A 17390-nucleotide genomic window follows, 5' to 3' on the forward strand; every position below is an offset into this window, starting at 1 on the left:
CACAGCTCAGCTACTATTTGTTGTTTGTTCAAAACTGCAGATTCCTCAACATCTCCACATATTACGCATGAATGGTATCGAACCCTGGCCCGGCACTAAAGATTTAATTATGTATTATCAAGCTCTAGCATGAGAACACCTATCTGCTGGTGGATAATAATTTTGATTTTTAATGTATTTTCATTCGTTGTCAACACTAACGATATCTGACGTATTTAACTCCCAATGACACACAGAACTATTTGCGAGATGACTGTAAGTTCAAGATGTTATTCTGAGCAGCTGGTGGAGAAAAAATTCGGTAGCTGACGTCTCTTTGTGTGTAGTCAACAACGATATGTGTGGGGCTGTATTCCCAGTGAGCGCTGAACTCTTCGTCATATTATTTCTAGTTCAAACATGCTCACACGTCACTGCTGGTGCAACAAACCCATATTTAACGTTCGTTTTCTCTAGAATATAACAGTGATAGGTACCGGGTTGGAGTCCTGGGAAGGAAAAAATTAATGTTTCGTCTCGTCATTTCAGTTAAAACATCTAGCTACTGTCGCGAAAATCCGATATGTCACATTTGACTGTGCTTCGATAGCAAACCGATTAGGTTTTAGGTTCGAATCCGTGTCCAACACAAAGCTTTACCTCACGGCATTTCAAGTAAGTTACTTGTGAAGAAGCAATATTTAATACACTCGTGTAGTTCGTTAACAGAGACAATAGATGCTGGGTAGGAATTCGCGTCCGTGAAAAATGTTTGCGTTATGCAATTTAAAGTTGATATTTGCTAACTGATACTGTCTGAAATGGAGGTATATCACTCTCTGTGTGCCTAATCAGGAATGACTGTTAGTTTCCGTCAGTCACGAAATATTTGCTTAGTCTGCATGAGCTGGGTTTGAATCCATATGCGGAACAAGACGGTTCGTCGTGTCATTTGAAGTTCATATATATTGTCAACTAGCTGTTCGTGAATAACTTAGATTTTTAATGTCATTTGGTGTCAAATAGTAAGTACGGTATGTGACTTTGAAGAGGAAATCATGGATACGACGAACTTACTACGTGCTTTACCAATCTGACGTAATTATGAGAGTGGTAACATTTCAGGTATGTCATTTATTGTAGTAAATGTGAGCTTACAAGCCTTAAGGACAGTCTTATCTGTGATAATGTGTTCCCTGATATTTGTAGTATCGTGGTATTACTTTACATCTTGAATTATTGCAATACAGGCAGTGTTTTCAAGTGGTGACTTATTGGAACCATTTTGAATAGTCAAACGACTGTACCAAGGAGCGATTAGAGGACCTGCTAGACAGCTGCGTTATGCAGGTTGCATGCGAATCAGGCGAAATGCAATTCAGGTCGTTCGGTTACTTTTGAGCACGACTGTACATCTGGAGGTGAAAACGTACGAAAATGCACAACTGCACTTTTGTGAACTTCTGTTTTATTTTCGCATCAATACTGTTGTGAACCCACCATCTGGTATCAATGCATTACACTATCATCCATTATATATAATCATTTTGATAGTACACTTGATATTATAGATGAGTAGGACACAAGCCAGGACATAAATAATGTCCGTTTGACGTCAACAGTGTGTAACATTTTACTTTTTTTGAATAGGACAATGTTCCTCTCCAATAATTTTTAGATTAGTTACAATAAGCTTACGCTGCAAGAGAATTCGCTTGTATTTTTCAATATGTGGTCTGTTGTCGGTTTGAAGGCCTTCCATTACATCGGCAACGTAGTGTAACTCCACCGAGGGCTGTCTGGAGTAGGGTGGAGATAGCAATGTGAAAGTTGCGAGCTGTCGAAGACGATCTTCATATTCCTAATGCGATTAGGACATCGTATACTCTTGACGACGTTTAGCACCTGTGCGGTCAGTCACCCAATTTCAGAATTCATGTTGAGTAATCCTGCTAAATTCCCATAATATTCTCTTTTTATATTGATGAGTAATATGGATAGTCGTCACGTTCATGTGCCGTCTACAACGCAAATTTAATATTACTATCCTAGGAACTAACCTGAAATACGTTTAGTAGTTCATAATCGGAACTATCTGCATTAACCGTCATCAGAGCAATGTCAGGGAACAGAATGCAGCAGTGCCTTCGTACCTACTTGGAGACCTGCTTGAGTCGTGTTCTAAGGAAAGGGTAGTTGCTGGTTCAATTATATTACACTAGCGAGAAGTACCGACTTTTCCTTTTCTCTGCAAACATCCAGAACTAAATTCAGTAACTAAATGCTAAGATTGTATTTGCATTGTGCCAACTCAAAGATCAATAGATATGGATATAGATATAGATTTTTATATTTAAATCCATTCTCGTTCTGCGTTGGAATAAACATTATTAATTAATTGCTTGTTCGTGTTACGACTGTTATTTTCATTCTCTCACTCGCAAGAGTTTTCACATTCCTATTTGGTATCGATGCACATGAAGAGTGGCTATGAAAGAAGGGAATACTGAATGTTACGTCATGCAGAATACACTCATTTACTTCGGCTCCTCGTGATCAACGCTACAGGAGAAGTGAGATACATAAAGTTGACAGTGTGAGGACAGACATGCTGGCACAACTCTGCAACTACACAGTGTTACCAGATAAAATGGTGCTGCGGAATCGAAAGTTAAGTACGGACTTTTCCACAGTAGCAGGCAGCTGCTAATTTCGGACCATGACCGTGGATTACACTTCGGTCAGTGCTGGTTTGAGTGTTGCAACTGTAAATGGAAGGCTTCGTTTGATAGTCTTGTGCTGATGCTGTCTGAATAAATTATGCCATTGGATAAAAAGCGGTTTAGTTTTGAGACCTAACCCACGAGGGGGAAGGCACAGTGGTCTGCTTCAGGAATTCCAAGCAATAAAACACAAAAAACAACCCAGGAAGGGTTCGAACAGCTACTTTCATGCAGAGACATGCATTTGGAATCTGTTCATCGTTACGGGGTCAAACAAGAGGGTAACATTACTGAAACAATGATCAGGCTACTTAGTATGTAATAGAGCATACAGATTTCAAGGAGGAAACGTATGAAGACGCAGACTTCCTCGTTATCAATATGTGCGGCATATCTTTCGTGTTAACGAGAGCAATATTTCGCTTTACCTCTTCTTACGTCTCAAATGAAATAAATGAGGAATCGAATATTTGTTGACTGCGTGTCTTCTTGCTTCCATCCTTACCAACATATTTCTTCATTCTCGTGGTAATCATGACATTCCATGTGTATGCTGCAAAAGATTGCACATGGACAAATTCGACATCGAGGTGCAAAGCGTTTGGTATCTTACATTATATTCAATTCGAATAAGCTTCCAATGTATTTTTACTTCGTTTGTATTTTTAGATGATTATGAACGTTACGGAAAATTATCTCACATGCTTTATGTTGAATGAGAAACATTGAATGACCCGCTTTGCTTTCCCTACATTGAAATGATATAATGTCGGCGTCAACAGCCTTCTTCCACGCCGGAAGCTGAAACTTGTAGCATTCTGGATTAATGATAATTGAATGTCTCAAATCTATACATAGCTCACAAGGCGACGTCAGAAACCATCAGGGGAGAACGCCGCATAAAAACCAAACGTGCGCGCACGTCTCCACTCTGAAGAACCGTAGCGGAGAATCACGACAAGCATTTCGCTGAAGAACTGCCTCGTAAGAGAGCAGAGAAATGTCAGCGTCGTAGCAAGTATTTGTCAACACTCTGATAGCGCATTTACTTCCGGGTGTAGGCCGGCATTACATCGCTAAATTCACTTGCCATTCGTTTTCCACATCGAAGACTCGTACGATATAATCCACTGTAAGATGAGACACTTAGAAAGTATATTTAATTTCTGGACTCCAAGAACGGCGTTCTTCACATAAGTAACACCTGTTTGTGTGTTTTAAGGTTGCGTTTTGAGGCTCAGGCAACATCGCAGTGACTATAGTCCATCTGTTGTCGCCAGTGTGTCGTTAGCTCAGAGGTTATTCGTCGTATTGTGGCTTTTCTAACGCGGGACATTCTGAATCGGAATACTCCCCTTCATTATTAGTTCCGGGACGTGACTATTTTCCTCGGACAAAGACCAATGCTGTGAATTGGATTCGTGGACATGCCATTCGCTACCTATTTGGACAAACTGTAGACTCTGTTCTCGATCTTTGGACATACCTCAACGACCGTCATTATGTCGTTGTCCGTCACCCAAAATACAGACAATTTTTCTCGAACTTCCTTGGGAGTGCTTTCCACGACCCGCCTCGCAGCTGGAATGTGTTAAGCCAAGAGTGAAGAAGGTTTCCTGTTTGAACCAATGAACATTTCTGAACTATTGAACGGAACACATCAATTTCGAGAAGACGTGACTCAACATATTACCAGCGGGGCGCAGAAGGCGTCTGATCAATTACACAACAAAAATAAACAAAAAAAAAAAAAAAAAAAAAATGAAAATAAAAATAAAATTCAGAAAAAGGAAGATTTTGTTTTGTGTATAAGGATAGCCCTAATCTTGAATTCCCATATTTCCCCTGGTATATAGGCAGCTCTCTGTGGGAGGTGTAGTCAGGAGCCAACGCCTGATGTGGACCAGAATTTTTTTTTTTTTTGTTATAGGATGAAAAGTGGCCATTTTCCTAAGGGGCTTTAAAATAAGAGAAAAAATAGGGGTAATCGTCAAAAAAAGTAAAAGAAAAAAACCAAAATTGAGAAAAAAAGAGATTCCCTTGTGCGTTGTGGTGCTCGTACTGTATGACATAGCAGTTCCAATCTCGATGGAAGCCGCTGACTACAACCTTTTATTTTCCGTTTTAATTAATGTAGTTGCAAACTGCTAGTAAAAACTCCTTATACGAAGTCTGAATAATGCCTTTAAACATCAATCTTCGTCCGATTTCGACTTAGTAAATTAAGTTAATATCATGGATGTCTGCTTTGCAAATGCCAAGATGCTTCACTGTAAAATAGATCCTGAAAAGATTCAAACCGACTGTCAATGATATAAATTGAGCTTTGTTCGTCATATAGGTCTGACATGTAAAGAGGTTGTAGATGTACATTCAACCTGTAACTAATGTGGAGACTGTACCAGTCGAATGCGTAACACCAAAGGAATTTTACCTCAGGCTGAGCTATGAGCATTTATACTCCCTACAGCCAGCTGCTTTATAAGTGGTAGGCTCCTGTCACATAATCATGACACTGAGCTACATCATGCAGCAACAGAGTGAACCACTGAGGGCGGAGCACCACAAAGCAGTGTGCTGTGCCAGCACTGTTGCACTGCTAAGATACAGAATTATGGAGGTGTCTGATCTACATATCACTTGGCTGGCTGCAAAGGCCTGCCTGAAGCTCAATCCACAATGTAAGCACCCCCCCCCCCTCCCCACTTTGAGAATTTTTTCTTCCAAATTCCAGGCTGCTGCAGAACCAATGAACTACTTAAACAACATGGTATTCATGTGTCTACAGTTTTTTTTTTTCCTACCTCTGCAGTGCACTTTTGTCCACACCAATATTTACACTTTACACATTGTCCATTCTTCCCTGCACAATCCATCACATGGGGTATGGAGCCTAGTATGCCCACAATGTTCTGTTGCTTAGATTAAACTTCGTGATTGTTCCACTATGTTTATGGGTAATGGACTGGAGATTGGGTGTATACAAGTGTAGAGGGGACCTGGTCTCATCTGCAAGGATTTTTTCCAATGAAAGAGTTGGTGTAAAAATCACAAACTATAAAGGGAGAGTATTAATAAATCCAACAAACTGCAGGGACAGGTTCCTGACGGGAAATGGAGGAAAAAAGGCCCTATGAATATGTTTCCAGAAAACCGTCATTGGCACAGTAGATGGCACTGATGAATGAGAGTTCTTCTGAGCACATGTCGTGTGTTCCTTGTGTGTTGCAGGCTGTGTGATTGACGCAGTATACTGTAAGCAGCAGTATGGTCTGGTATTCATCTTGGGAACAAGCCGAGATGATGTTTTTGTGTGGCGAAGCAAATGGGAATGGTTGAGAGGCAGCACGGCTCTACCAACCACATCATACAACATTTCAAGCCCTTTTTGGGTGTTGGTGTGATCATAGATCCTTTCAGACAGATGAACATGCAGGTAAGCAGTGGACTGTGTGTGCACCAGATTTGGAGTACCACATTGTACAGGACATTGAGACGAATCCTAATACAAGTTCCGGGCAAGTGATCCGCCAACGAGTCTGATTGTGGGCATGCTTCTTGACAACTGCCACTACCCCTATCACCCCAGACCATCAAAGTTATGGGATTTCTGCCATCAGTCCTCTTTACCAATGATCCATTCTGCTGCTTACAGTATGGTGCATCAATCACATAGCCTGTGACACATGAGGAACACACAGCACATGGTCAGAGGAACGTTAGTTCATCATTGCCATCTACCATGGCATTTCCGGACACGTGTTCGTGGGACCTTTTTTCCTCCATTTCCAGTCAGGAATGTGTCCCTGCAGTTCATTGGTTTTATTAATGCTACCCACAATCACTGATGATTGTACTGGAATGTTCTTACATGACTGAAGTCTGTGGTTGGTGGAGAGCAGTAGCCTCTCGAGGATGGATTGCAGATAGAATCCAGTGAGGAGGTGAGATTGAAGATGGTGAGGATGAAGTCCAGTGAGGCAGTGAACTTGAGGACAGTTGCGATGAGGTCCAGTGGGGTGGGAGCTCAAAAACAGTTGAGATGAAGTCCTATATACTCATCCAGTGGAGGCATGTGACTCGCAGAAGCAAGGTAGTGCTGCAATGGCAGCGTCATTTGTGACAATGCTTATGCCTCTAGCAGCAAGGCTGGCACCTCATGGTACCATTGCAGGTGCTGAAGGTTTGGTTGAAAACGACCTGGCATGTGTATGTTGAAGCAGATTGCTTTTGTCCAATCTTCAGAGGAAGTTTCATTATCAGGTTGGAGCTGTGGCAGGCAACTCACAGTTTATGGCTGTATGGTTGGTGGCTGTGCTGCAAGTAGCAGCCAGGGGACAAAACAACCCTTTCCACCTATAATGCACTGATGATAGCTGAATTCTTAGCTGTAATCTAGATCTGCAGTATAAAACACAGATGATTATATTACCAGTGCTGATCTTCTTTCTGTCCTGGACTAATATCTACAAGATCTGTTCAAAAAATTCTGGAACATTTGTAATTTCATGCCAGTGGTGTTTTGGAGCGAAATGCAGCTGGAATTCCTGCATATGCCTTCGTTTAATGTGTAACTGCCGGAAGTTTTGTTGTTGTACGTCTGTTAGTTATTGCTCAGTGCTGTATTGAGTAGAACATTTTGTCACACAGTTTGCGAATTTCGAGATGGCAGAGTTAGAGGAGCAACACTTCTCCATTAAATTTTGCATGAAATTCAAAAAAACTTTTACAAAGGCACACCAAATAATGCTGTTACAAATGGTTCACATGGTTTAAAAATGGCTAGAATGAAGTTAAAGGTGTTTTCTTGTGCCCAACGAGCCATCCTCACAATGTTGACTGTGGAGCCAGACTGACGGTGTCCCATATATGGGTGGAATGTCCACTTATTTTGGCCCTTCATACTAAGTATAGCCTTTTAGATTACTTGTCTTTAATATTTTTAATATTAGCAGACAATTCATGGATGGTTGAAATGATTCTTAGTTTTCTAAGTGAAAGTGATTTTATTTTCAGATAATAGGTTTTGCTTTAGTAATTTTATTTTCAGATAATAGGTTTTGCTTTACTCCTGGAGTAGGGGCAGGGTGGTAGGGGTTGGGACCTTTCTTCGTGTTTTCTATGTCTGGGACCCATGATCATTCCACTATGCAAAGATTGTTCTTTTGTGACTCTGTTTTTCCAGTTTTTATATTTGGCCCACCCTTTTATGCTTTCCGCTGTGTGTTTTCACTTCCTCACTTTATAGTTTGACCCCTCCGACTGGAGCCATCCACTTTTAGCAGACTCTCTCTTACGCAAGTAACTTTGGAACCATGGGACTAATGACCTCACTGCTTAGTCACATAACCCCCCCTCAATCATTTGACCCTCATTCAGTATGCCCTTCGATGTTTACTGATGACACTCATGTCAGGAAAGTCAACAAAATTGAGCATGCCAATCAAAGTCTGACTGTTCGAGAGATTACAGAAGAATGTAACATTTCAGTTGGATCATGTCATGAAATCTTGACACAGCATCTTGGAATGCGTCAAGTTTCTGGCAAGTTCTTCCCATGTTTTATGAGCCAAAACCAGAAAGACCTTCATTGAGTGTGGTGGCAAAGTCGTTAGCACCCTGGACTCGCATTCAGGAAAACAATGGTTCATATCCGCATCCGGCTATCCTGATTTAGGTTTCCCATGATTTCCCTAAATCGCTTCAGGCAAATCCTGGATGATTCCTTTGGAAAGGCACTGCCGACTTCCTCCCCCATCCTTCCCTAATCTGGTGGGACCGATGACCTTGCTGTTAGGTCCCTTCCCCCAAATCAGCCAACCAACAAATGAACCAACCAACCAGAAAGACCTTCATCTCACAACATTTGAAGAACTTTTGGATCATGAAAATGAGAACAAGATGTTCCTTTAAAGAATCATAACTGATGTTGAGATGTGGGTCTATGGTTATGATGCTGAAAGCAAGGTTCAATCTACACAATGGTCAGGGAAGGTTATCCAAGAAAAAAAAAAAAAAAAAACTCTTCAGCTAAGGTCACATGTCAAAGCCATGCTGATAGTTTTCTTTGACTGTGAAGGATTAGTTCATCATGAATTCATGCCATATGGACAAACAGTTAATCAGTGTTACTATCGGAATGTGTTGCAATGCCCGTGAGAAAATGTGAGAAAGAAACAGCCTGAAATGTGGTGAGACAATTCATGGCTCTTGCGTCACGATAACGCACCTGCACATTCATCCCTGTTGGTGCATGACCATGCCACAAAAAACGAAATCACTGTGCTGCCTCATCATCTGTACTCTCCAGACCTGGCCTCTGCAGGTTTTTAATTTCAAAAGCTAAAAACCCCATTGAAAGGATGAAGATTTGCAACAATAGATGAGAAAAAGAAAATTCACAGACGGCACTTTGCGTGATCCAGCAAAAGCTGTACCAAGACTGCACCCGGAAGTGGAAACAGCATTGGAAGTGGTGTATCAATTGTGGAGGGGAGTATTTCGAAGGAGACCATGCACAATATGTAAAAGGTATGTGCTGAAAAATTTTGTGGACAATGTTTTGGAATTTTTTGAACAGTCGTCATATGTAACTCTACCATATTTCAGTAGTGCAGGAATTAAACTGGTGCAGTGCTCTCAGATTTCTCTTTGTAAAGGAACATTTGGAAACAGAGGTAAGCATTTCTACTTTTTGTTGGCTACACTTAATTTCAATTCCTATGTCTTCCATAAGTGTCTGGACACAAACTTCACTGCAACTGACAACCTTAACATACCAGATTTTCTTTGGGTTTTGTGACGGTCTTTCGATAAGGTGCTATTACAGTATTTGTTGAAGACTTCATGCATTGCCATTTCAGTGGCCAAACAAGTTTACTTTATCATCTCTCTATCTGTCTCCTATGCTTTGTTTTACATTCATTATGTGTTATTCACAGTTTCTTCAGAAGTTTCCATTTATGGAGACTGCATACTATGAGAGTCCCAGCCATCAGACACTATTCTGTTAGATACATATGAGGGGCAATCACAATGTTTTAATCATCACCCAAAAAAATAGAGTCATGTTGTTATATTTTTCAAACAATGGAAAATCCAAGATGGAATAACAACAATATGAATCAGGATAGATTGCTGCTCACTACATAGAGAAGGCATTGAGGAGCAGACAGGCAAGTTTAAAAGTCTTTTAAATATGAGTGTCTGCCACTCAGTGCCTCCTCTATGTGGTGAGTGGCAATCTATCCTAATTTATATTGCTGTTAATTTTTTGTTTGTTTCCAGGCCCTGGTACAGATTGAAACCCTGTTTTTCAGTACTGTAGCATGCCACTAGAGTAGCCAAAATGAAATGATATAGATCACTGATAAGGTGGATTATTGTGTAGTAATTCATTTTTGGAAGTGGAAATGCTGCAGCTGTGTCAGGCCACTCCAGGTGACTTCTTTAGACATCTAGGCCTCATAGCTATCCACTGATTGATCAACTATTTTTCCAAACTTGAGCTACAGGTTCTCTACATTCTCCTGTCCGGAGCTAAATGTTTCATATTCCTCCTTGAGATATGACACTGCTGTCTAGGTCTTGTAGACAAAATACTGCTGAATAGTATGATGTATTGGTATCCTGAATAAAACCAACCTGCCTTCAGAAAAAAAAAATTGTTGCATTACTTATTGAATGCCCTTCATGTATATGGGTTGATTCTTATTAATGTGTAAAAAACCCCTGAACCAGCATAGATGATGCTGAGTCAAGTAATTTCATACAAAATGTATGGGGCTATAAATGTTGGGAAATACCCCAGAAAATGGATGACATATGTTGAACATGGGATGTCACCAAATGACATATCTTGCCACACGTGCAGTGGTTGAGCCTATTTGTCTGTCACACCTGCACATAACATCCCAAGTCAAGTATTCACATCAGTGAGGCTTCAGGCCTATGAGTGTCACTTTAGTGCATGGGGCTCAGGGTTCGAGTCTTGTGACTGGCAGGTAGTGTTTTTTTGCATTGCATTAGACAATTATGTGTTTACACTGAGGTACGATTTATTGTTTTGTTTATCAATCTCACAGCCTTCTGTTGGTGTATTTCAAAGTACAGGACAACAAAAATCTACCGTATTGCATCACAAGCAAATGAGTATAAGATTCTGAATTGCATTGTTACCAGTAAGTTACACATTTTCTCAACTAAATAGCGTCTGTATACAACAAAAAAAGAAGTAACAAAAGGAAAGAAACACAAAATGAGAATAGCTTTTGCTTGATTACAATGAGGGCAATTATTTTGTAACTTCTACATTTACAACAGATCACATTTACAAGAGGTGTTCGAAAATTGCACCGTTTGCTCAGATGCAAGTATTGCATCGGTCAATCATCCCTTCATGCCCAAACGTGCTGCTTTTTATGTGAGCATGACAACCAACAAGCTGTCTGTCCACATGGATGGCCACCAACAAAATGTGGTCAAAAGACAGCTGGACTGTATAGCTGCTGAACATGCTGCCCAACATAATGTGCTTCGCTTCAATGACTGCTTCACAGTCTACACCATGTACATCCTTCTCTCAACACCAGCTTATCTTAATTGTGCAGGTGGGGATTCTCCCTGCTGTATATCCTAAATTCCCATCCCCTCCACCCCCTCACCCTCTGGCCTTATTCTTCTCTAGTCCCTGTCCTCCACCTACCCACCCCCTTCCATGCTCCCACCCCAGCACTACACAGCCATCTATTCCACCAATGCAACCACTAGTCTTTCTCTCCTATTTTGCTCCCTTCCCACACCCCCACCTTCACCTTCACCCCCTCCCCAAAATCACCCAGCTGCACCTAACAGTCCTAACCTGTCTCCGCCACATCCCTGCATGCTCCCACAAGCAACACAACACCTTTCTCCACCCTTACCCTGCCATCCCTTCTTCTCCCCACCCCATGCCGCCTCCTCATCCCCACCACACACACCAGATTGCTGCTCCAGTCCAGTACAGTTGCAGTCTGCAGTCTGGCCTCAGCAGCCAGATACAGTGGTCATGTGTGTGTGAGTTGTGCTCGTGTGAATGTGTGTGTGATTTTTCTATTTCGGAAAAAGACCTTTAGGCTGAAAGCTTAAACGTATAGCAGTCTTTTTGTTGTGCCTGTGTGTGACTCAATGTCTCTTCTACATGGTGAGCAGCACTCTATCCTTTTCACAATATTGTTGATTTTTACTTACACTGTATGAAAAGTAGTACATCACAAGTGCTGAAATTTTGCTGGCTTTCTTACATTTCTTATGCTGAGTATTGAGATATACACGGTTAAATCCTAGCTGTGTGAAGGATGTTGATACAAACATGGTAATCAGCCTGAGTGTACAGTTGTTTGGCTGCTAAGATTGATGCTTATTTATTATCCTGATTTGCAATTAGGAAACAGCTGATAAAAGATGCTCTGATACTACAGTTGTGCACAAGAGTGTGATTACAGTGATCTACCCAATACTGAAGGATGACAGGAAGTAATATTAAAAAACTGAGTGCATCTCTGCAAATTGGAGAAACTACTTTACTATGTATTCAGTGCAGTAGAACAGTGTCCAAATGAAATACAAGGAATACTTATAAAAAAGTTATATGCTGATGGTTAACATAGTTTGGTTTTGTTTGCTTCAATGTTATTCTAACTGGAGTTTTTTAAATTTTCATAAAATTTCAGGTAACGTTTCTGCCAATTACTTTTCTGAAAGTGACCTTGAGTTTGGTTGTAACTCCAAAGAGAAGCTGCAGCTGCTACTGGAATTCTTGAGTGATAATGTATTAGGAGATTTTCAAATACAGTTACGTTCCTTTGCTGAAACTCTTTCATCAAAAGACGCAGCTCTGTACCAAGGTACATTTTGCTCAGAACATACTGAGCTTACATGCTTTACTATTAGACTACTGTAATTTATAGCATATGCACCGACTGTATTCAGAAATAGGTGAGTGTTTTACAGATTAATCAAACATAAACTTCAGTTATTGGTAACCAGATTCTTTCCTTTCTCTTCTTTTGTGAATTATAAATTCCATTTTGTCCATACAGTAAAACATCTTCTGAAATCAAATTGTAATTGTGTAAACAATGGAAAGAGTAGAGATACCCATTCATTGTATAGTTGAGGTGTCTAGCAGTAGACAAACACATTAATCAGAATTCAACTTCTACCTAATGTTTTGGTTGATGATCTTCATTAAAACTAACAAAACTGTAAAAAAACCTATATCTATGATGTCACACTATTATTCTGGCACTACAAGTCTCATTTCAGTGAGGGTTTCTGGTGGCTGATGCAGGCAAGGGAAAGTAGGAGGAGGGAAGGGGAAGAGATGGTGAGGCAGGCTAACTGGGGAACAGAATATGAATGTTGCCCCATGCAGGAAGGTGAGATCATGTGGTATATATGTGAGATAGAAGTTATGGGAGGCTAACCATATAGACCCTGTGTTTTTACCATTCATGAGAAGTTAACTCAAACCAACATAGCATCAATTTTGTCTATTATAACAAAGAATGTTAATATCAGGCAGATGATCAAAATAGAACAAAACAAATTGGTGAACAAAATAGAAAATGTAGCAAACAATTTGGAATTTGGTGTATGAAGAGGTGTGGAAAGTATGACTAAATTTTGTTTTTAGAAGGAAATAAAGAAAATACTATCTTGAACAGCAGATTTAATCCTATCGTCATTGCTTCTTGGATCTGGAAGTCTTGGAATAACCCCAAGCCTAGCAACCACGTATGGCTTTCTATCTTACATTATAAATTCCAAGTGTGTGTTTTACTGTGTATTTAGTTGCATCTCTGGAATGCCAGTATCTTTTTTCCCTGAACCAAATAAAAGGAGGACCTAGATGTATCTCAGGTAGTATTTATACTGGATTATTCTATTTTGCACTATTATTGTGACTATTTGTCAATAATAGGCAGTCACTGTTTAACCTGTTGTATGCTATGATTTTATCTAATTTACAATTTTAGTATTGCTTAGCATGAGGCTCCAGCTCTTAGCTGATATGCGTCTTCAGAGCAGCAAGTTAAGTGTTTATCTTTTTCTCTGTTTTCCACATAGTATATTTATTAAATTTTGTGCATGCTTCTCTGTTTAAGAAGTTTAATCTCGTATATTTGTAAGTATAAATTCATTCAGTCTGTAGTGGAAAAGTTACTCACTGAACAGCCACCTACAAAACTCATTAATGCATCAGCGTCCATTGGTGACACATCAGGAGAGTAGCAAGTTGCGTATCTAGGATTGTCTGCTTTTATAGTTCACTTCTTCAGTTAGTCTTGCTGGGATGGCTAGGATGTGTGCATGCTGTGTGTGGACGCAGGGGGAGCTGGCCGCAGTTCACAAACAGCTGAATGTGCTTTTGGTTACGGTCAATTATTTTCAGGCTGCTGCCTCAGGGTATAGCAGTGGCAGAGAATCTGGCATGTTGCATGGGACACTCAGGTGCTGCTTGTTTTGCCCACGGGCTGTGCTTCTGAGACACCTCCTAGTGCAGCCAACGTGGTGGATCTACCCTCACGGCAGGATGGGTGGCGGGTGCTAACATGTTCGCATTGCTCGAGGCAGAGTTCCAATGTGGTGACTGGTCATCTGGCCTCTCCCATTCACCTTGTGCATGGACAGGTGACCACTCTGCAGGGTCTGAGCAGGCACATAGGGGCAGGGGTTTACCAGGTATTGGGAACTCCAATGTTAGGCGTGTTATGGAGCCCCTTAGGCAGATAGCATCCAGGGCTGGAAAGAAAGCCAATGTGCACTCAGTATGTCTGCCAGGGCCCTCATGTCACACGTGTTCTGAGGCAATCCTCAGTTCGTACAGGCAGCTGGCAGAGGTGGTGAAGACTGCTGGCCTTGTGTGCAGGGTGCAGAGCTCACAATTTGCAGCATCGTTCCCGGAGTTGGATTGGGGTCCTTTGGTTTGTAGCTGAGTTTATGGTTTCAACCAAAGGCTTCATCAACTCTGTGATGATCTTGGCTGCAGATTTCTAGACCTGAAATACTGTGTGGGGATTTGTAGAAATCCCCTTGATAGGCCAGTGGTGCACTACTTAAAGGAAGCAGCTACTCAGGTAGCAGAGAGCTTGTGGAGTGCACATGAGGGTTTTTTAGGCTAATCAATAGTTTGAGGTGCTCTGATGAACATTCGCCAGTCAATATGCAGCAAGGAAAGTCAGACGACATTCAGAATAAAGACATTTCAACTGTCACAATTTTATCAGTAAACTGTCGAAGTATTCATAATAAAGTTTCTGAATTTATGCCCTCCAGGAATTTTCTCATGCTCAAATTATTCTTGGGACTGAGAGCTGGCTGAAACCTGAAGTGGAAAGCTCTGACGTATTTAGCAAATTGTGGAATGTATGTTGAAAAAACAGATGAGAGGCCATAGGAGGGGGAGTGTTCCTTGCAGTTGACAAAAATGTTGTCTCTATTGAGGTCAAAGTTGAGTGTGATGGTAAAGTCATCTGATCACGTTGGATGTTTTTACCAGCCACCAAATTCTGCTCTGCAGTTCTAGAGTCGTTGAAAGAAAGTTTAAAGTCGATAGTGCATAAATACTCACATCATGCAATACTACATGGAAGCGACTTTAAGCTCTGAGTATAGACTGGGATGTCTATGGATTCACTGTGGGGGATACCGACAGACAGTCATGCAAAATACTTTTGAACACTTTTTCTGAAAATTGTCTTGAACCAAGCGAGGCGGTGCAGTGGTTAGCACACTGGACTCGCATTCGGGAGGACGATGGTTCATACCCGTCTCCGGCCATCCTGATTTAGGTTTTCCGTGATTTCCCTAAATCGCTTCAGGCAAATGCCGGGATGGTTCCTTTGAAAGGGCACAGCTGATTTCCTTCCCCATCCTCCCCTCACCCGAGCTTGCGCTCCGTCTCTAATGATCTCGTTGTCGACGGGACGTTAAACACTAATCTCCTCCTCCAATTGTCTTGAGCAGCTAGTTCAGCAGCCCACATGAGATGGAAATATCTTAGACCTTGTAGCTACAAATATGTTGAACCTTATCAACAATGCCAGTCTACAAATTAGGATTAGCGATCATGATGTCGTAATAGCAACTATGGTTATGAAAGTTAATAAGTCAGTCAAGAAGGCTAGGAGAGAGTTTCTGCTAGATAGAACAGCTAAGCAGTTATTAACATCTTACTTAGACAGTGAATTGGCATCACTTGGTTCCAATAAGAAGGATGTAGAGGAATTATCGGCAAGATTTAAGCAGACTGTAAATCATTTTGTGCCTAGTAAGTGGATAAAGGATGAAAAAGACCCACCATGGTTTAATAACAAAATTTGGCACATGCTGTGGAAACAGAGGCTGTGGCACTCTCGGTTCAAAAGGAAGTGCACAAGTGATTAGAAGCAAAGGTTAGTAGAGGTTCATGCATGTGTGAAAAGATCTAGGCGTGAAGCGTAGAACAACAACACAGTCACACCTTAGCAAAAGACCTGGCCGAGATCTCAAGAAAACTGTGGTCATATGTAAAACCGCTGAGTGGCTCTAAGGCTTCATTCAATACCTTGTTGACCAGTCTGGTGTGGCAGTTGAAAGTAGCAAAATGATAGCTGAAGTTTTAATCACATTCAAGAAATCGTTCACACAGGAGAATCTTACAAACATACCATCATTTGACCAGTGGACAGACTTCCGTATGGATGACGTAGTAATAAGCATATCTGGCATAGAGAAACAACTGAATGGTTTGAAAACAAATAAATCGCCAGGTCTGGAAGTGGAATCCCAGTTCAATTTTACAAGGAGTAAGTTAAGACATTGGTCCCCTATCTAGATTGCATTTATTGTGAATCTCTTGCCCAGCACAAAAATCCAAGCAACTGGGAAAACATATAGGTGACTCCAGTATATAAGAAAGGTAAAAGAATGGATTCACAAAATTACAGACCAATATCCCTAAATTCTGTTTTCTGCAGAATCCTTGAACATATTCTGTTTGAATATAATGAACTTTCTTGAGACTGAGAAGCCTATTTGCATGAATGATCATGGTTTTAGATAGCATTGCTTGTGCAAAACCCAGCTTGCTCTTCTCTCACATGATGTACTGAGAACTATGGATGAAGGGCAAGAGGCAGATTCCATATTTCTGGATTTCTGGATAGCATTTGACGTGGCATCCCATTGCAGGCTATTAAAAAAGCTACAAGCACTTGGAACAACTTCACAGATATGTGAGTGGCTCAAAGACTTCTTAAATAATAGAACCCCAGTATGTTTTCCTTGATGGCCAGTAATTCATCAGAGACAAGGGTATCATCAGAGGTGACCCATGGAAGTGTGATAGTACCACTTTTGCACTGTATATGCATAAATATTTGGCTGACAGGGTGGGCAGCAATATGCGGTTCCAGAATGAAATTTTCACTCTGCAGCGGAGTGTGCACTGATATGAGACTTCCTGGCAGATTAAAACTGTGTGCTGGACCGAGACTCGAACTCGGGACCTTTGCCTTTCGCGGGCAAGTGCTCTATCAACTGAGCTACCCAAGCACGACTCATGCCCCATCCTCACAGCTTTCTTTCTGCCAGTACCTCACCTCCTACCTTCCAAACTTTACAGAAGCTCTCCTGCAAACCTTGCAGAACTAGCACTCCTGAAAG

General features: G+C 41.1%; 1 protein-coding gene across 1 annotated transcript in view; it reads left to right on the top strand.

Annotated features, from left to right (window-relative positions):
• The window catches only part of LOC126470466 (zinc finger FYVE domain-containing protein 26), a 370429-nt gene that overhangs the window by 160489 nt on the left and 192550 nt on the right, over positions 1-17390 (top strand). Inside the window, exon 18 of the mRNA XM_050098326.1 lies at positions 12413-12586. Coding sequence (XP_049954283.1) covers positions 12413-12586 — 174 coding nt within the window. The remainder of the gene's footprint in view (positions 1-12412; positions 12587-17390) is intronic.

The sequence above is a fragment of the Schistocerca serialis genome, chromosome 3 (genome assembly GCF_023864345.2).
Source record: "Schistocerca serialis cubense isolate TAMUIC-IGC-003099 chromosome 3, iqSchSeri2.2, whole genome shotgun sequence".
NCBI classification, from domain to species: Eukaryota; Metazoa; Arthropoda; class Insecta; order Orthoptera; family Acrididae; genus Schistocerca; species Schistocerca serialis.